We start from the raw sequence: 20,335 nt of genomic DNA on the forward strand, positions 1-20,335 counted from the left end.
AATGCCTTCTGGGATTGTCATCCTGTGTGCAAAGTTGTTTCAGCAATTTCTAATAGGCTGTGTATATTTATATAAGGAACATTTCTTAGATTTGTCTTTCTTTTAAACTCGATGATTTCACTTTGTGTGTCCAGGTGGTCACCTGTATTGGCTCCCCTCTGCTCTCAGCACAGAGTCCACTATCCTAACCTGGCACATAGGCCGTTCATGAATTGGCCTCGGCTTGTCTCACCAACCTCATATCTCACTACACGTTCTGCGCCAAAGTCTGTGCAGTTCTGGGAACTTGTGCTTCTCAGAATGTGATATGGGATTTGTTTCCTGCCCCCACCCCGTAGATATTCACATGTGCTCTATCTTCTTCCTGCAACTGCCATCCACCTCTTTCTCCAACCTCTCACCCCACGCATATACACTTTTTTTTTTTTTTTTTTTTTTGGCTTGGCTTAAGGTGCACTCGATCTTCAAAATAGGCAATTTCTCTTCCAGGAACTGTTCCTTCAACCACGATGCCTAGGTTAGACTCCCCCTCCTGGCCATGTAGTTTCCAGAGTGCCTTGTGCTTACTCTAGAAAGGGTTTTTAAAAAGACAGGAAAGAACAAAGATTCAGCTTCTGGGAGCAGGAGGGACCAAGAAGTTAGGGACCCTCTGCTTCAAACACACAAAAGCTGAAAAAAAAAAAAAAAGAGCAATGATTGAAAGGAAGAAAGGGGGAGTTCTAGGGGTGAGGCAAGAAGGGAGAACTCAGAAGCACCTTGGGAGAGTTGACTTCTTTTAAATAAGTCCAAATGGCTGACTGGAGGTGAGGACTCACCCAGGCCTTGGGTTCCAGAAAGGCAAAGATCTGGACTAGGAACGCCTGCCCACAGCTGGGACGCTGCCGAAGATCTTAAGGAATAGAGGATGGAGAAAAGAATTCTCCCACTTGCCCAGGGTCCCAGCAAGAGGAAGTTGGTGGTTTGTCTGGAGCTCTGGATGAACTGAAGTCGTCTGCTATAGAAATGGAAACCACTAGCCTGGCTATGGCATGCGTAGGTGTGAGGCTCAGTTTACACAGCCCATGTGGGGAGGTTATCCTGAAGTCAACACAGAATATCAAAGCTGGTTCCAAAGGGATGACTCTCCTTGGTCCTGTCAGAAGTGAGTGCAAAACCCAGTTGTTTCTTCTGATCTCTTGCAGCATAAACAATCCCCATTGAAGATGAGCTTATAATACAAAATTATAAACTAGGGAGCGAACCACATGAGGGATGGGATTGGTAGGTATAATAAACAAGAGAATTAGCTTCTTAACTCGATACAATAGAACAATTTGAAAAAGACTATAAAATAGTCATTTTCAAAATAATTACAAAGATAAAAATAAAAAGAAGATAAAACGATAGAAATAGCACTATGAAAAAAGAATAGGCAAATTTGAAAAGTACAAATACAATATATAGAAATAAAAAGTTTAGTCATTTACACTCAAAAAACCTCAATGGTTGGAATTCTTTTCTTATTAGGCAGTGATAATATATCAGTCAAAAATCCAGTAGCAGTAACTCATTAAAAACGGGAAGGGGCACCCGGGTGGCTCAGTCGGTTAAGTGTCTGATTCTTGGTTTTGGTTCAGGTCATGATCTCAGGGTCCTGAGATGGAGCCCCAGGTTGGGCTCCCTGCTGGGCGGGGAGTCTGCTTCTCTGCCTCCCTCTCCCACTCTCTCTTTCTCATAGATAAATAAATAGATAGTTAGATAGATAAATAAAATCTTAATAAAAGGGAAGAATAAAGAGAAATGACATATTAATCTCATTTATAAATACTCTTTCAGAAATCCTAATTAAAATATTAATACTGAATTCCAGCAGTATATCAAAATATAATTAAATACTTCTGTAGCATGATAAAAATAAAGGGTGAAGTTTGGTCCCAAAACTAGTATCATGCTTTTAATGAGGAAATACTAGAAATGTCATGTTCAAGTTAGTGCAAGATAAGGATGATAAGGATGTCTTCTTTCACCTCTTTTTTTTTTTTTTAACTTGTCAGTTTGGAATGTGATTGGTTACAAGTAATAGAATACCTGGCTATAATTTTGTATGTGTTTGAGACTACAGGAGACTTAAACAAATAGGGGGTTTATTTTTCTCAAATGACAAGTCTGTATATAGATGAATGCTTTGATAGTTTTGGGTCAGGGCAAAGGTGATGTACATGTTGCAAAAGCATCCTCCACAGCTGTTTTCACCGATTTAGGCTCTCATTGATAAAGTATGAGAATGATTGTTTCCCCACATCCTTTCCAGCCCTGTCTATTACTTAACTTCAACTAGGGTGCTTCTTTTGTTTTTCTTTTTCTTCTTCTTCTTTTTTTTTTTGAAATAAACTTCTCTCTCTTTTTTTTAAAGATTTTATTTACTTATTTATTTGAGAGAGAGCACGTGAGCAGGGGGAGCAGAGGGAGAGGGAAAGACTCTCAAGCCGACTCCATGCTGAGCTTGGAGCCTGATGCGGGGCTCGATCTCACAGCCCTGAGCCCAAATCAAGAGTCAGATGCTTAACTGATTGAGCTGCCTGGGTTCTTCTAGTGTGCTTCTCTTATAGGTAAAAAAAGATATCTCAATGTGTTGTTGTGTACTTCTTTAATTACAAGTGAGGCTGAATGGAACATGATTATTGGCCATTTTTATTTTTTCTTCATTCGTAGATTGTTATAACTTTACCCATTTTTTCTGTTGGCTTGTTCCTCGTGTGTGTGTGTGTGTGTGTGTGTGTGTGTGTGTGTGTGAAGGTAAATGGAATTCTTTTCATAATCTCAGGTGCTAGATGTCACTTCAAATTCCACAGTGAAAGGTGACTAGTGACCGACACCGAACCAAATGTAGAGCAGCCTCACACTGTACTTCAGAGTCAAGAATATTAAAAAAATAAACCCAAACAAACAGGGGGACAGATTTCCTGTTCACCCCCAGCTGTGATTATCCCAGTACGTGGAATAAAATACATGACAATGGGAGACACAGGAAGCCAATGCTAGTCATGAACAGAGTGATGGATGGGAAAAAAAGAGCATTTTCCTTGATTTGGTCGATCTCTTGCCATCGTGACATTACCTTTGTGCGCAGTTTCAAGAGGCGATAACAAGTTGGCTTACAGAGCATTTCACTGGAACTGGCTGCTTTGCTGAGACCTCAGATGTGTCAGTTGAACAGGATGGATGATTTACATTTGGCTATTTCTTTCCTCAAGGTCTGTGCTGGGAATTCCTCCCTCTTCTAGGGATTTTGGAACCAGCGGGTTAGAGATTATTTACCAACAAAAGTGAAGCCCAGAGAAACTAGATCACATATTCAAGGTCACATTGTTGTTAGTGACAGCATAGCAGGTAAAACTTATACCATGTGGTTATACTACTGCTTTAAGCACGTTATACATAACAACTCATTTAATTCTTGTAATAACCCCACACAGAAGGTATCGTTAGCATTCCCATGGAACAGATGGAGAAAATGAGGCTCAGAGAGGCTCAGTAACTTGCTTGAGGTCACACAGCTAATAAGTGGCAGAGCCAGGATTTGAACCAGGCACTGTGGCTCCAGAATCTTGACCTGAACTACTATGCTATATCTTTCTGTTCAAAGTGAAACCCCTTCAAGTGAACAACTACACCGAATTTCCCCAAGAATGAGATTACAATGTTAAAATGTTTTTCAAATGTTTTTGGAAAATACACTCTACCTCAGAACCCAATATACTCACACACAAAAGTGTGTTATAATTGAAAAACAGATTCCATAAAAATAATCCTTATGCTTACTACACATGAGATACTCTGATATATTCCCTCTTCTTTCTCTACCCATCTCTTATCCTTTTTTGAAAATAAAAATGCAGGCCATAACTTACTATGAGTCATGATCCAGAGTAGGAGAAAAAAATTTTTTTTATTTTTTAATTTTTTTAAAGATTTTTATTCTTGGCATGCCTGGGTGGCTCAGTCAGTTAAGCATCCGACTCTTGATCTCAGCTCAGGTCTTGATCTCAGGGTCATGAGTTCAAGCCCTGCACTGGGCTCCACGCTGGGCATGGAGCCTACTTGAAAAAAAAAAAAAAGATTTTTATTCTTTAATAAACTCCATCCACACCACTGTGGGACTCGAATTCACAACCCCAAGATCAAGAGTCACGTGCTCCACTGACTAAGCCAGGCAGGCGCCCCCCAAAATGCTTCTTTAAACCACTCTTCTAGCTCACATTTCTGTTATGAAAGCTGTTAGTGGTTTAGACATGTCAAATTTCCAACTGTCAGATAATTTCTATCAAATTTGTTTCCAGTCCATAGGTATGCATTGCTCTCCCTGTAGTTAATGTCTAAAGATGGTACACTGTGACCTTTTTTTTAAAGATTTTATTTATTTGAGAGAGAGAGAGAGAAAGCACGCATGAGCAGGGGGAAAGTAGAGGAAGAGGGAGAAGCAGACTCCCTACTGAGCAGGGAGCCTGATGTGGGGCTCGATCCTAGAACTCTGGGATCATGACCTGAGCCGAAGGCAGACGCTCACCCGAGCCACCCAGGCACCCTACACTGGGACTTTAAAATCACCATGCTGTAATCCTAAGAAAAAAACCTGCCTTTACTCATTCACTTACTCATTCATTCACCCATTCATTAACTCAGTAAATATTTGAGCACCTACTACATGCCGGACATTGTGCTAAATCAGGAGTTGGCAAACGATGGCTGGCAGGCCAACTCCGGAGTGCCACCTATTTCTGTAAATAAAGTTTACTGGATCAAAGCCATGCCCATTCATTTCTGTACTGTCTGTGGCTGCCTCCGCACTATACTAGCAGAATTGAGCACAGAGACCATGTGGCCTATGAAGCCCGCAGTATTTCTTACTCTGGCCCTTTACAGAAAAAGTTGGCAGACTCTGGTGCAGAGTCTAAAAATACAATGTCAATTTAGACTGGTCTCTGCTGTCCTGGAGGTTTGAATGGTCCTGCTTAGCTTCAACTGGGTTTCAAGCTCCTTGGGGGGGTGGGAGGAGGGGCTCGAGGCTTTTTGTCTCCCTCCCATTGTTGCCTCTGAGAACACCTGTTCACAGGAGATGCTCAGCAGTCATGTTCTGCTGCTGAAATTATTCAGTAGATCTGGCAGCAGAGATAGGAAAGAAAGAAACCTACTCACAGGGTAGAAAGGAGAGTTTATCCCTTTAACATAACAAATAGTTTCATTTTATAGATGCTTATCTTCTGCTATGAAAAACGAGTGGTCAACTTCCATTGAGTACCTACTGTGCCTCTGGCCCTGTGGGTAAGAAAAATGATTTGGTTCAAACTTTGGCCCTTGTATCAAGGATAGGGAAAGAAAGGAGATAAATAGATTTTACTATAATCCTTAATACTTCTGCTGGGGGGACCTGGGTGTGTACCTGGAGATGATTTTGGTTAACTACCTTAGGATCTCAAATGTTTGTGTTCCAATGGCTTTTAACTTCCCTTAGTCACTAGGCACTCCTAAAAGTAACTGCTGTGTCCCTGAGTGTATAAGCAAATTGTGTTTTTCCTTCCTTCATCAAACTTTCTATTTTGACTTCTGGGTCAGCACCATAGATATATTTAAAGAAAAAACTTGTCCTTCTAGTCTGGTGGGAAAGACAGAAATAAACACATGATTACAATATTGTGTATTGACAGTGACACTGAGGTTTTCTAGCAACACAGAGGAGCAACTAGGGAAGACTTCCTGGAGGAGGTGACACTGTGCTGAGTTTTAAAAAGGCTAGCTGGACAAAGAAGGAGACGTAGGATGTTCCTGAAAAGGGACCAGCATATGTAAAGTCTAGAGGTGTTTTCAGAGAATAGCAGACATAAGAGCATTGGCCCATCATCAAAGGGATTTGTGCTTGGACTTTTTTGAAAAATTATTTATTCACTCATTTATTTCTTCAATTTAATTATTCATTTGTAGTGGGAACAGGTTGTGTGGAGCTCCTCAGTCTTTTTAACTAATCTGGTTAGCCAGTTCGTTTGCGAAAGTCCTCGCTGGCTCTCGGAAGGCATCAAAGTGCCATCTTGGCCTGGCCTCTCTGGCAAGAGCACCAACTGAATGAACCAGAGACCCCACAGTAATCTGACTGGGAGAAGCATAGTTGCTGTTCAGCCAAGAAAATGCAAGGCAGGTTGGATGACAGCATGGTTGTAACGCTATCATCCCCTTCTGGTAAAAATGATCGCCTGCAGTGGCAGATCGCCCACGGCTCCTACCCCATGGCCAATCTTTCAATCTTCCTGATAAATCTGCCTGATCTTTGTCACCTCCTCTGGTATCAAGAGGGGAGTTTGTATGGAGACGCTTTGGGAATGGCTGTCAAATGCTCAACAAATGTTCTGTGGAGTTAGGTCTGCAGCAGGCTGGAAAAGGAGCAGATAAAAGGAATAAAATATGGCCCGCGCAGTTTTGGAGAGCACCGGCTAGCTGGGACTCTGTTCTGTCATCCAAGGTGAGCAGGGGGTTGGCTGATAAATGCTAACAATTTTCGTCAACACGTGGGCTTTTAATCTTCTCAACAGCCTGGAGGAGAAATGTTAGATATGATGACTGGAGCAGTTTCTACCCTCTTGTCTGGGGCCCCAAATACAGTTCTTAGATTTCACGGATACTAAATTCAAGCAACATCACTAGAATGCCTGCATAAACAGCATTCGTGTTGGTCAGGGCTTTTGGGTTTTCGGGGGGTATAAGCAATGGAAACTAACTAGCTTAGAGAAATGAGGTGAATTTGTTAGGAGGTCGTATCTGGCAGAACTCAAGAGTGTAGGTGTTGCCGGGCCTTCTGAGGATTGTTACCAGGCTCTGAAGAGGCATCGACCACCAAGGAGGCCCCCTTCCCCGACTCTCTCTTCTTCTCTTGGGCCTGTGGATTCTCCTCCATGTTCATTTGCGTTATTCTTCCCTCTACACAGCCTACCTTTCTATGCCTCTCCTGGGCTTCACATGCTCAGTTTCAGGCCCCAGCAATGAGTGGCTTGCAACTCTTGACCCCAATTATAGATCCCCAGGAAAAATAATGGAATCGACGTCATGTGGGTCAGGTCTCCACCCCGATGCTTTCAGCTGTGGCGCCAGGGAGTCGGCTAGGGCCATCTACAACATTTTGGCTTCTGGGAGGAACATACTTCCTGGTGGGAGTTACTAGTCTTAGAAAAGGGGGTTGTGGGCTGTGAGGACTCTCCCCTAAATTGCCTCCAGGACCTCTCTGATCCCTTAGAGGAGTAGGTTTCCTTTAGGACACAGTTGCTTTGCATTGCAGGCTGGGAATTTCCATGTAGGACCACATCTCAGTGTTTCTGCTTTTCTGGAGTTTCACTTTATATCCTCGCTGGGTGCTACGGAGGAGGTGAGCGCTATGTATATAATGTGGTCCTTATTAATCAGTCACAACGCATAGCTTAGAGATCCTGGGAGGATACCGTGGGAGGCACTTATATCCAGGTTTAAACAAAGAGCTTTGCAGAGGTATTACAGTTCATGATCATTTATTCAAGTTATGTGGCAGAGCTAATGGGTGTGTCCTTGGCTGTCCCTGGTCTTTGCGTTTGCAGCCACTTCTCTGCATTCACCCACACCCTCTTATCAACATTGGTGTCCACTGGACCCTGAGAGGGACCCCACCCTCCCTGTAGCAGGATTTTTGCATTCTTGTCTTGTTATCTGCCCAATGCTCCTTCCCATACTTGGGATTCCTTCTATTTTCTTCCATATCTCTAATCCATCTGTATCATTTAAGGTCAAGTTCAAGAACTATGTCTACCATGTAGCTTTTCCTAATATGCCATCCTTCACTGTTTTTCCTTGTTTTAGAATTCATTCAATAGACATTCACTTAATAGTTATAAACTGGGAGGAGTGATGGTCATTTATATTAGTTTGCTGGGCTGCCATAATAAAGTAACACTGACTGGGTGGCTTAAACAACAAGAAATTTATTTGCTCACAGTTCTGGAGGCTAGGAGACCAAGATCAAGGTGTCAGTGGGTCTGGTTTCTCTGCATGGCTTGCAGATGGCCTTCTCACTATATCTTTTCCTCTGTGTACATGAATCCCTGGTGTCTCTTTGTGGTCCAAATTTCCTCTTTTTATAAGGACACAATTGAGATTGTTTTTGGCCCACCTAATGGCCTTATTTTTACTCAATCACCTCTTTAAAGGCCCCATCTCCAAATATAGTCACATTCTGAGGTAAGTGAGGGTTAGGGCTTCAACATACGAATTTTGGGGGGACATAGTTCAGCCTGTAATACTAACGGAGATAGGGCTGAACAAAACATAAATGATCTTTGTCTTCTTGTTGTTTGATAGTCCAGTAGAGAAGATGGATATTAAGCAACCATTTCTGTGAATACATGATTAATTACCGTTGTGGGAGGGTCCAAGAAGTAGAAAACATGATACTTTTAAAGTAATCTGGTGTTGAGGGCTGGTCAGAAAAGATCTCCCTGAGAAAGGGAGGTCTGAAGGAAGGGTGAATGGGAGTCAGCCAGGTGGGGAAGAGGGAGGCTTGAGTATACTGGACAGAAAGATGAGCCTCTGTGAACTCCAAGCAGTGGGAAAGAATATGACATACACAAGGAATTGAAAGAAGCCATTGGGGTAAGAAGTGAGCCGTGGGAGAAGGCACCAGAGAGTCAAAGGGGCCAGATTACCCTTGATATTATATTCCGGTATCCTCATTTCAGTGCTTACTGCATCCGGCCTTGAACTGGTTTAAAATTTTTTTGTGTGGGGGAGGGGTGCCATACATGTTTTGCTCCTCCTTATGCTCCGGTAGGACGAGATCCTTTCTTCAGCTCCTTTTATATTCTCCACAGTATGCAGCATAGGCTGGCCATATAGTAGATGCTCAATAAATAAAGTGGATGTAATGAGAAATGAAATTGATAGAAGCACTCTTGTCTAAAATTAGGGGCCGACTCAATCTTGGTGGGCTGTTTCTCCTTGAGACTTTATTTTTATTTATTTGTTTATTTGACAGAGAAATGAGAGAAGGAACACAAGCAGAGGGAGTGGGAGAGGGAGAAGCAGGCTTCCCGCGGAGCAGGGAGCCCGATGCGGGGCTCGATCCCAGGACCCTGGGATCATGACCTGAGCCGAAGGCAGACACTTAACGACTGAGCCACCCAGGCGCCACTCTCCTTGAGACTTTAAAAGGTGAGGACTTTTGGTAGTATGATGCCACCTAGTGCCCCTTTTTATTACAACAACAAAGGGGAGCAGGGGCCTCAGTAATCTGGAAAATTGGAAATGAAGCACTTTCTTTCATCAGCATAAATTAATTTGTCCAACCACCCATCCTGTCATCCATTCAGCCATCCAGGTTGATGTCCACCTGCAGCTCTTCCCTGTGAGTTCAGCGTGTCATGTTCCTTTCCATCCCCTGTGGATCCCTGATTCCTTTGTTCTGGTCTTTTTGTCCCCATATTGTTAGTGCGGCTCTCACGTATCAGTGTCTAGGTTGCCAGAGCACCCATAGTGCTCGCTGGTGACATGGCATGTTCTAGACCATCTAGACCATCATATAGTGTTAGAATTAATTGCAGATTTTCCTTTCTCTCTTTCCCCCAAAGCCAGACTGTGAATGCAAAAGGCAGTGTCTCTGTTTTAGTCAGCTCCGTGGTTCCTGTGGCCAGCCTTGTACCTACACTGTAGCCAGTGCTTAAAAAAAGTGTTTTCTGGATTGAATTTCTGTCACCTTGGCAGACCATCTGCTTGTAAAATAACCCTTCAGGGGATTCTTGGGAAATGGGAAGACATATAGCACCACAATGGACTCCAGTACAAGATATAGGTGGCCAGGGCCCTCTAAATCTTTCTCTGTTGTTATGTACCTTCAGGAATGTTATGGAGTCTCTCTGGATCACGGTGGTCCCACAAGCTGATAGTCCCAGTGTACGATCAGGTCTCCTATAAACACACAAAGCAGTCCGAGTCGTGTTGCCTGTCCTAGGCTCACCTCATTTCTCTTAGCTTTGCTTGCAGTTTGGTTCAGCCTGCTTCTCCAGCTCCATCTGCCACCTCTCCCATCACTTCCATGCACATTATGCCTCAGCCATATCATGTCATGTTTGTCCTCCAGATATACAGTCTCTGTTCATGAATGAGATATAATCGTGCAAATGTGAATTTTCCCCAAGTTCCTTCATAAATTCAGTAATGTTCCAATTAAGGTTTCTCATGAGGAACTTGAAAAACATCCTGAAAATTATAGGGGGTGATGGAGGTTCACGAGAAGCCAGTGCAGTCTTGACAGAAGTAGGGGTGGGGGACTTCAATCAATCCTTTAATCATGATGACTGGCTACAAAACCATCATAATAAAACCTTGTGGTACTGGCACAGGAGCAAACCAGAGAGGTCAGAACAGACCCATCTATATGTGGGAACCAAGATGTTGAAAATGGGCATACTCTATTGAGAAAAAAAAATTGGATCCTTATCTCACATCATATGCAAAAGTGAACTCCAAATGGACTCAAGAACTGAATGCTAAAAAATAAAACTATGAAACTAATGGAAGAAAATGACAGAGAATACCTTTATGATCTTGGGGGGAGTTGAGAAAGACTTGCTCAATCATCTGAAAGAGTATATAAAAAAAAAAAGATGAAGGACTACAAAATGAAGGATTATTGTCTTACAAAGGACATTACAAGCAAAGTTTCCAGTCTCTGAAAGCAGATTAATGTCCAGACTTTATAAAGACCTCTTGCAAATCAAATCAAAAAGAAAAAGAGCAATTGAAAAATAGACAAAGGCTATAAATAGACACTTCACAGAAGGGGACCCCAAGTGGCTTATAGATGTATGAAGAATGTTCAATTTCACTAGTAGTGAGAGAGATGCAAAGTAAAACAAAAATATGTTGACACAACTTTCATGATAATTGACAGAATTTATCAAATTGGCTAATTAGATGAGTCAGGTTTTGCAAGGCACTTAGAACAGTATCTGGCACTTAGTAAACACTATGTGAGTGTTTATGAATAAACAAACTACCACGGGCTGGCAAGGCTGGGAGTGGGGGACAAGGCTATGCAGTGGGGCATAGTATAGGGCAGTAATTCTGGGGTGCAATCCAGCAGTACTTGGTGATGCAAGCCCAGGGCTTTTTCCGAGTGACTAGGCACTTTTGTGCCATTGGAGAATAGTTTCCACCACTAGGCAGATGAATTTGAAAAAGGCATACCCTCTGGATGGTTGTAACCTTCTAAGTTCATTAATTGATAGAGCTTTTGTGGGAAGAAAAGGGCATATCTTCCTTCAGCAGGGCACATGACATAGGAAAGAGTAGGGACTGTGTGCTAGCCCTCACACGCCCCATGGCTGGATGTCTTTGTACAGGACAAATTGCATAACCCAATGCAATGGCCCTGTGCATCCCCTGTAACTTTACCAGTCTCATTCCTAGGCATATATTTCCTAGGAATTGCACATAGGTCCATAAAAGACCAGGGGCAAGGATGATTATCACTGCATTGTTCGTGGTATTGGAGAGGTGGAGGTAGCCTTGGTGTCCATTTGGGGAATGGAAGCCACATGTGTGGATGTCCAATATGGAATGCTATGCAGCAATCAGAAGTGATGAACTAGGATTGCAATACCAACAGCAAAAGGACAGATCCGGAAAAAGAATATGGAGTGAAAAAAAAAGTAGAAAATAAGATGATCCCTAAGTCCAATATCATTATCAAACATTTAAAAAATACACTAATAAAAGTGTGTACACTTTTCAAAAATACATATCCATGCACAGTAGCCTGAATAGCTATGGGACTGAGGAGAGATGGGAGTAAGGATGGGGTAAAGGGAACAGATAAAACAAGAGAGGGGTCTTGCTCATTTCATGAACCAAGTTGTTTACTCCAACTCTGTACCTGAAGCCTAAAGGGGATGGTGGAGGAGAGGGAGAAGAAGCGGTCTTGAGAAAGGAGCCCCAGATGAAAGGTAGCTTTTCACAATGTGGCTCCACATCCGTTTTCCTAGGGTGCTTCGAGCGCTGCACCCTATTTTTCTAACCACTGGTGACTAAACCCTTTGAAAGCGGGGTCTGTGTTTTCTCTACCTTACTTTCCCCTCCATGTCTTGCACACAGTAGTTGCTTCATTAGAGTCGAATTGAGTCGAACTGCGATTATTTCTTGTTCCCGCCACCGAATCTTTGTCACGGAGAGCAAAGGGTGGCTGCCGGTCCTTCTAGAAGCCTTTGATCCACATTTCCATCTAAGCGTTGGTCCTCCGCGGGCCCTAGCGGCCTCCGGGCTCTGCCCCACCTCCCCCTCTCCCCCGCTCCTCTTGCACACCTTGGGATTCCGCCAAGCCTCTCAGAGGCCCCGCCCCTTCGCCTCCTTGGTCCCGCCCCATTCAGGGAAATTTGCATATGCCTCTAAGGGACACTGCCCAAGCGCCCGCCCCAGAGGCTCCGACCCTTTCGGTCTTCCTCCAGCTTCCCCAGAGGGCGCGGCGGTTGCCAGGCGACGGGAGGACGCGCCGAGGACTGGGTTTCTGCCCCCGCCCCTGCGCTGGATACAAATAACGTGGCGCCCTTTTAGACGCTGGGGGAAGTGCACAGACCCTTCCTCAGACTCGGGCCCAGTTTCCGCGATCTCCACTGCAGCCTCTGAGGCCACCCCCAGAGAGCGTCAGGATGGCCGAGGTCAGGAGTCAGTGCCCCTCTCTCTGTCGTTTCTCGCTCGACTCCTCCCCATCGTCCCTCTCCTACTGTTGACTTCTCCCGTCAGGTCCACTGATTCCGACATTCCAGCCATCAACATCTTATCCCCACCCGCAGCCTCTCCCCACCCCTCTGTCTCGACGGTTCTGGCCCCTTTACCTCAATTGGGTAGACACACCCCACCCCCACTCTTAAGATTGGCGCTGTGTTAAACATAGTATGAAATTCATGAGTTTCCAGACGCGCACAGGACAGGCACCCACCCCTAGATTTTGAGCCATAAGGTGATACCACAGGAGAGATACACGCTGACTGGGGGGACCTGGAGGAAGGCTTCATAGAGACCCACTGTCACCCTTATTCACTGATCCTTGTCCACCTGTCACACCACTATTCCCTATCATCTGATCACCTGCTGTGACACGTCTCCATTAAGCTCTTCACCCATCACCAATGCCCTGTGTAGTCATTGATCACTGTGTTAAAATCTTGTAGCGTCATTCGCTCCCCTCACTTTGCATTATACCCCATCTTTAGCCTCACTGATGAGGGGTCATTTCTGCAGCCCTTTATTGACCCTTTGTCCATTAGCACCCTCATTTGTAATTCGGACTATCTCGAGTCCCTGTCATCACTTGCTGGTCACAGTCCCCATTCACCATGTGGTTCTACCCTCTTCCTCCATCACCCCATCAGAGTCCTCCCTCATTTCACCTGTCACCTGTCACAGGGTCAGTCCCAGCCAGGGTCAGTTACATAATTGGTGGGGCTCAATGAAAAATGAAAATGCAGAGCCCCTTTGTTAACAAATTATTAAGAATTTCAAATTCTTAAACCAAGTGTGGGGCTTATTGAGCAAGGGGCTCTGTGCACCCTCGCAGGTTGTGTTCCCACGAAACCAGCCTCGTCCCCGCTTCTCTCATCACCATCACGGCCCCATTCTAGTCTACTTCCTTCTGTCTCCTCTACACCATTCACATCCCTCATCATTCCGTCTCCTCCTCCGCATCTAGTCTCCCCTTATAAGCTCCGTCTTCCTGTGGGCAAAGCTCCCTCCTTCCCTTAGCGTACAATCCCCTTCCCACCCTCTTCTCCCTCACTCCTGGGCTCCTCACTCTCATGTCCCTCTCACATCCACACAGTGGTGTCCACCACACTCACCCCGTGACCCTCGCTTGTTCACGTCCCTTTCCTCTACATCTCCTCCTCCTGTTCCTTCTAGCTCTCCTTTATTTATCCCTTTATTCGCTTTTGAGCATTCCCTCCTTTTCTCCCTCGCTGGTCATCTTGGTTCATTTCATTCGTCTTTGTTCTCCACACATAAGCCCCAGATACCAACACCATGAACAAATTATTTCCCGGTCTCCCTTCCCCTTCATGAGCTCCTCTCCTTTCTTCCCTTTTTCTATTTTTCTTCTCGCTCGATGTCAGCCAGGTTTTCCTTACCTCTGCTTTCACAAGTCTCCATTAACACTCTGGCCTCATTTATCACTGCAGCTCTCCTGTCCTTTCTCCTTGTCCTTTCCCCACTGATTGGTATTCCCAGCACCCAGAGCAGTGCCTGGCAGGTAGTAAACCCTCAAAAGATAGGTGTTGAATGAAGGAACATCACAGTTCTTTTCTGACCGGTTCATGTTAAAATGGTGCTTCCAAAATAGATACCATTAGGTGCTCTGAGAGTGTAGACACCAACTGGTTATTGGTCACAGCTCAGAGACTATTTTTGCTGTGCTTTTAGTAGCGATATATTTTTAAAATGACAATGTGAACAAATCTGTTCATAAAAGTACTTTTTAGAAACTTTGCTTTCTTTGATATTTTTCCCTTCCTGTGCTAAGTGCCAGGTGTACAGGGAAAACCTAGTCAGCAAAGAAATCATTAGGCTAGTGATCAAGTGTTGACATTAATACCATTTACAGGGACGGAATTGAGAACATTGCCATGATACATTTTGGTGTGTGCTGATGTTTAGCACCAACAAGGGGGAAACACAGGGCAGCAGAAGCACCATATTTTCTTAATACGATTTTTCTCTCTTTTGTGGAATCGCTGTATTGTGATGTTGGCAATAAGCTGCTTTTAGTCAGTAAGAAAACCTCTGTTGAGTTTAACATTAGCAGTAATGTTGTTATGCAAAATGTTATAGATATGCTTGTTACTCCACATCTATTTTAAGATGTGGATTCTTTTGCCTGGGTGTCATCTTTGGAAATCAGCAGTATAAGTGTTTTTGAAAACCCAAAATATGTAGACTTACTCTATATTGGGCAAGATGGGCTCGTCAAGGGGGAAGGTAAACAAGATTGCTTACCCTAAATCTGCAGGGTGTATTTAAATTTTACTTTCTTTGGGGGATTCAAGAAATCATCTCAGTTGATTTTTTTGATTCGCGATAGAGTATTGATGTTGAAGCTCTTTTTAGGGTAGTCTATCAAAGCATAATGTTACATACATAAATAAGGCCTTTCAAACCTTATCAGTTCCAAAGTCTTGAGTGAGTCTGTGTGGCCTACAGATTAATCCACTCCATAGCCCTTAGAATTCCACTCAAGGCCTCTAGTCTATCCTTAACTCCCTATCTAGTCTTCTCTTTTCTTCTCCCTCTCATACTCCTTACACTTTAGCCAACGTGAACTTCTTAACCAATCTCAGATCCTGGATACTGCTGGGCCCTGAGCGTTTGTTCAAGCTTTGCAGTGGGCCAGGCATACCTTTTCTCTCCATATTCACCCGTGAAAGTTTCTCTTTCCCTTCTGGGCCTGCTCAAATACCACCTCCTTTAGGAAATTTGCTTTCATTCTTGCTACTGGGAGTAGTTCCAACTTCCTATAGGTCCCTTGTAGAATTTTGAATCCATTTTATGGCAGGTATCAAATTCCTTACTTCCATTATCTGAAAACATACCCCATCAACTATTAATGTCGGAATTCCCTGTGGGAGGGCTGTTTATTCCTTACCTTGCTGCCTCCTGCAGGCTCCCGCATGCCAACTTACACATAGCAAATGTTCAATAAACATTCGCTGAATAAATAAATAAGTATATTAACCATCCTCATTCTTTGTTATTGTTGTGCTGTGTCTAACAAGAAGAAGGTGTATTAGTCTGCTAGGCAAGCCATAACAGAGTGCTGCAAACAGGGTGGCTTTAAACGGTTGAGATTTATCGTCTCTCAATTCTGGAGGCTAGAAGTCTGCAATCAGGGTGTTGACAGGACTCTGCTTCCTCTGAGACTCTAAGACTTCCTTGCCTCTTCCTGGCTTCTGATGGTAGCCAGCCATCCTTAGCTTTCCTTGGCTCACAGCTGCCTCAGTCTAATCCCTATGTCTGCCTTTGTGTGGTGTTTTCCTGTGTCTGTGTCTCTGTCCAAATCCCACCCCCTACTTTTTTTTTTTTTAAACTGAGATATAATTGACATGTGACATTGTATTAGTTTTAGGTGTACACCATAATGATTTGTTATATACACGGACATATGTGTGTGTGTGTGTGTGTGTGTATTGCAAAATGCTTATCACAATAAATTTAGACATCCATCACTACACAGTTACACTTTTCCCTCTTTTTATAAGGACAGCAGTCCTACTGGCTTAGGGCCCATCCTACTCTAGTATGACCTCAAGTTAGCTGATTATATATATGAATATAATGACTCTACTTCCAAACGAAGTCACACTTGCAGTACTGCGGGTAGAACTTCTACATACCTTTCTGGGGGACAGATTCAACCCTTAACACTAAAGAAATGAGAATTCTTATATAACCGAGTCCCGGGTTCTCTTCTAAGTCATATGTTTGAGTTACATTTATACGTCTGGGCTTTTTAAAAAAAATAATTTGTTGTCTAGCTGAGCATAGGAAGAGAATCTGGAAAAGGCCTGTGAGCACGGCACAGGGGGTATTTCAATATACTTGTGGAGGGGACCTCACCTATTTATTTTAAGAGATAAAAAAGATGGGATATCTTTTAGGAGACTATTCCATATTTCAGTTGGGGTTCATTGTGAATATGTGTGATTTCATGGTATCGACACCAAAATCTCCTTATAACTGACCATGAGATGCCATGGCTTATCTCTGCATTCCCGGGGGCAGTAAGAAGCATAATGAAGTGAAAACAAATCAGGGCTTGGCATAATCATAAGAGCTATAAAAATTTATTGGGTGCCTCCTGTTTGCCAGCACGTGGCCAAGTGTTTAACATGAATGATCCTATTTAATCTGCTCTTTGACACCATGTGGTAGGAAATATTACTATTATATAGATATAATATATTATCATTATATTATAAATATTATTATCCTAAGACACATGTTTACATATATACATGCATCAGGGGATGAACAAGCTGTCTTTCCATCATATAGTCTTGTCAGTGGCTTTTATTTTGGGTTGGTGAAGGTCTTGTATTTATAGCTAATAACAGCAATCCCTGATTACACGTTGCGATACTCATTCCCCTTCCTGATCTTTTGTACAGGAAAGGAGTGACAAACTAGCGCTGGAAGAAACTGCATTTGAAGAAATGGAAAGGGATTTTCAGGAGGTTCTCAATGAACTTTCAGGGGACAAAAGTCTGGAGAAATTTAGAATCGAATATGAGAAGCTTCATGCTGTCATGAAAAAGTCTTACGATAATGAAAAGCGTCTGATGGCCAAATGCAGAGAGCTAAATGCAGAGATTGTGGTTAATTCCGCGAAGGTCGCCACTGCCCTCAAGCTCTCCCAGGATGATCAGACCACCATTGCATCCCTGAAGAAGGTCAGTGATCTTATAGAAATGAACTGAGGTAGCGCTGCCATAAACGCATCCTGTATTTAAAACGTCTTTCTTTCTTTATATTGGCAGCTCTAGGCTGGTAGTAAATGAGTTATTAAGTAAAAATTTATATATTCATTAAGCCTAGGGAATAGTGTTCATTTTCAAAGGAAATAATTAGCCTGGGTGAATTGCACTATGCAGAAAATAACATAGAAACTTACTGGCTTGGGTTTCTAAGAAATAGTGGGTTAGCAAAAAGAATTAGAGGTAAGTAAGTGTAATATTAGGGACCTCGGTATGTCTTGTTTGATACAAGATGAGTAATTAGATATCTCATGATGATAGCTTGCTAAGGATTTTTTTAAAAGAATGTTTTCATGTTTTTGCTTTTCCCACTGCTTTAGGAGAAATTACCTTGAGAATTCCTAGATAGTAATTTTCATGATCTTCCTTCCTCCTTGATCCTTGCAGTTCCTCATAATGGGAGACCAGGGATTCAGTCTGGGGGATATTGAGCAAGTATGGTTCCGTTTTACCCTTTATTTTTTCACTCTCAAGTGTGTTGCTTTATTTTGAGGGTAAAATGTAAATGTTCCTTGTTGGCCTTAGGGTGGTAAAAGGTTAAGAGATTTTAATTTATAATTAAAAACCTAGTGATGAGAAATAACTCATGAACTTTTTTAGATAAGTCCCTTGATATCATACAATGAAACATCACCCAATTTAAATGAATTTCCAAGACCAGTGCAAGTTATGACATCTGTTTTCTTAGAAATGACCTTTTTTAAAGTGCCACTTTCTCTCTATCATCATTTTCTTCTTTTTGCTGAAAAACCAATAAAAGAAGGCTTTAATTCTTCTTATGATGGAAAAAAAACATTTTTATTGTAAATTAGAAAACTGGAAATGGAGGTCACGAACAGATTAAAATATAATTGGTGATTGGTTGGGACAAAGCTTCCTATAATCACATTTTCACTTAAATATCCTTCATTTGTTTTGCTGAAAATAGTATGTATGGTTGCTACAAAAAAAATACCCCATAACTATTTTGAATCATTAAGTTATGTGAAGTTACCCAAGACTCCTCTCTCTCTCTCTAATGTAAGAGTGGGCACGAATTTATGGAAATCCTCTCTTCCACTCATTTTATGCCTTGTCAACAGGAAAGTGGAGTATTGTCACCTTGAGTTTATAGGTTCTTACCTACATAAAGGACTCACATTCCACTGGACAAAATTTTGCAAGAAAACTCAAGGCTGTTGCAACCTGGGCATGGGTTTCTGGAATGGGAATGACCAAGGGTGTTGTGTACAATTACATGACAGTGAAGACCACCTTGCTCTGAATTGTTCTAAAGCCAACATCGCCATCCAGGACCGCTTACTTGGGACCTGAGGACAAAACAGATTTTTTTTTTTTATTTGGAATCTATGAGGACCTTCACATTCAGGGTTTGGATCCAAGGCCACTCCTGATCTTTTTTTTTTTTCCTCCAAAAATATCTGGGCTTGGAAAGCACATAAACTTTCCTTTTAAATTTAAATTTAATTATTTAAACCTATCTCAACATCAGAAATATCCCCCTAGTTACAGCCGCCCTTGCAGGAATGTGAGCCAGGAACCCCCTAAAGCTGCTGTTCAGGATCCACTAGCTCATGCTGAGCAATTCAGTAAGTCAATATAAATGGAATGCATAATGTATAATATGTAACCTTCTTTCCCCATAAATGACTACTATATTGGAGTTGTTTTATTATTCTATTTGCTCAGTTTATCTTGTATCTGGATCCTAGTTTGGTTTTTCTCACTGATGTCCCGTGGCGCATATAGGAAATCGAAAAGGCATGGAAGATGGTGGACTCGGCCTATGACAAAGAGCAGAAGGCAAAGGAAACGATCCTTGCCCTGAAAGAGGAAATAGTGAACCTAACCAAACTAGTGGAGCAAGGGTCTGGGCTGTCCATGGACCAGGATAGCAAGTAGGTCATGACTTTTTTTTTTTTAAAAGATTTAATTTATTTATTTGACAGAGAGAGACACAGCGAGAGAGGTAACACAAGCAGGGGGAGTGGAAGAGGGAGAAGCAGGCTTCCCGCTAAGCAGGGAGCCCAATGCGGGGCTCGATCCCAGGACCCTGGGATCATGACCTGAGCCGAAGGCAGACGTTTAATGACTGAGCCACCCAGGCGCCCCTAGGTCATAACTTCTTGATGGATGTTGAACTTGCTTTTGCAGAGGCCCCCTTCTTGGGCAGATGACCTGGGGCTTGCAGCGTCACCTTGGATGTTCTTTGTGATACGGGAGTCTCCTTCTCTGGTGATTTCCTGGAGATTGTTTTCCATCTGCTGCTATTTTTTGTTTTTAATGCTCCCTTTCTCCATACCCAAGAACTCCTAATTTGTGGTTATATTAAACTTCTGGCTCTGCAGAAATATGTACTACAATTTCCAAATGAGTAAATATTTTAGGCTTCTTTCTTTCAGACTTGTGAGGAATGGAACTGGCTGTTTTTTTGCTCGGATTTCCAGCTGCTTCTCCAACCGCCCCAGCCCCCATGATTAGTCCCATCACCATCCTTCCTACTTCTCAGGTTCTAGACCATTAAACAGGTTCTAGGCCTCTATCCCTTAAAGCTTCATCTTTTTTTAAAATTAACATATAATGTATTATTTGTTCCAGGGGTACAGGTCTGTGATTCATCAGTCTTACACAATTCACGGCGCTCACCGTAGCACATACCCTCCCCAATGTCTATCACCCAGCCACCCCATCCCTCCCACCCCCCTCCGCTCCAGCAACCCTCAGTTTGTTTCCTGAGATTAAGAGTCTTTTATGGTTTTTCTCCCTCTCCGGTT

The 20,335-nt window shown here is 42.9% G+C and overlaps 1 protein-coding gene across 3 annotated transcripts in view; it reads left to right on the forward strand.

Annotated features, from left to right (window-relative positions):
* The first annotated feature begins 12,529 nt into the window (after positions 1-12,529).
* The window catches only part of CFAP58 (cilia and flagella associated protein 58), a 108,608-nt gene continuing 100,802 nt past the window's right edge, over positions 12,530-20,335 (forward strand). For all 3 annotated transcript variants that reach the window (XR_003520354.2, XM_027596395.2, XM_027596396.2), the window contains exons 1-3: positions 12,530-12,698; positions 17,196-17,477; positions 19,311-19,459. Coding sequence is in view for 2 of the 3 variants with exons in the window: in XM_027596395.2 (XP_027452196.1) it covers positions 12,690-12,698; positions 17,196-17,477; positions 19,311-19,459 (440 nt within the window). In the remaining variant the exon portion in view is untranslated. The remainder of the gene's footprint in view (positions 12,699-17,195; positions 17,478-19,310; positions 19,460-20,335) is intronic.

Source organism: Zalophus californianus, chromosome 15, assembly GCF_009762305.2.
Source record: "Zalophus californianus isolate mZalCal1 chromosome 15, mZalCal1.pri.v2, whole genome shotgun sequence".
Lineage (NCBI taxonomy): Eukaryota > Metazoa > Chordata > Mammalia > Carnivora > Otariidae > Zalophus > Zalophus californianus.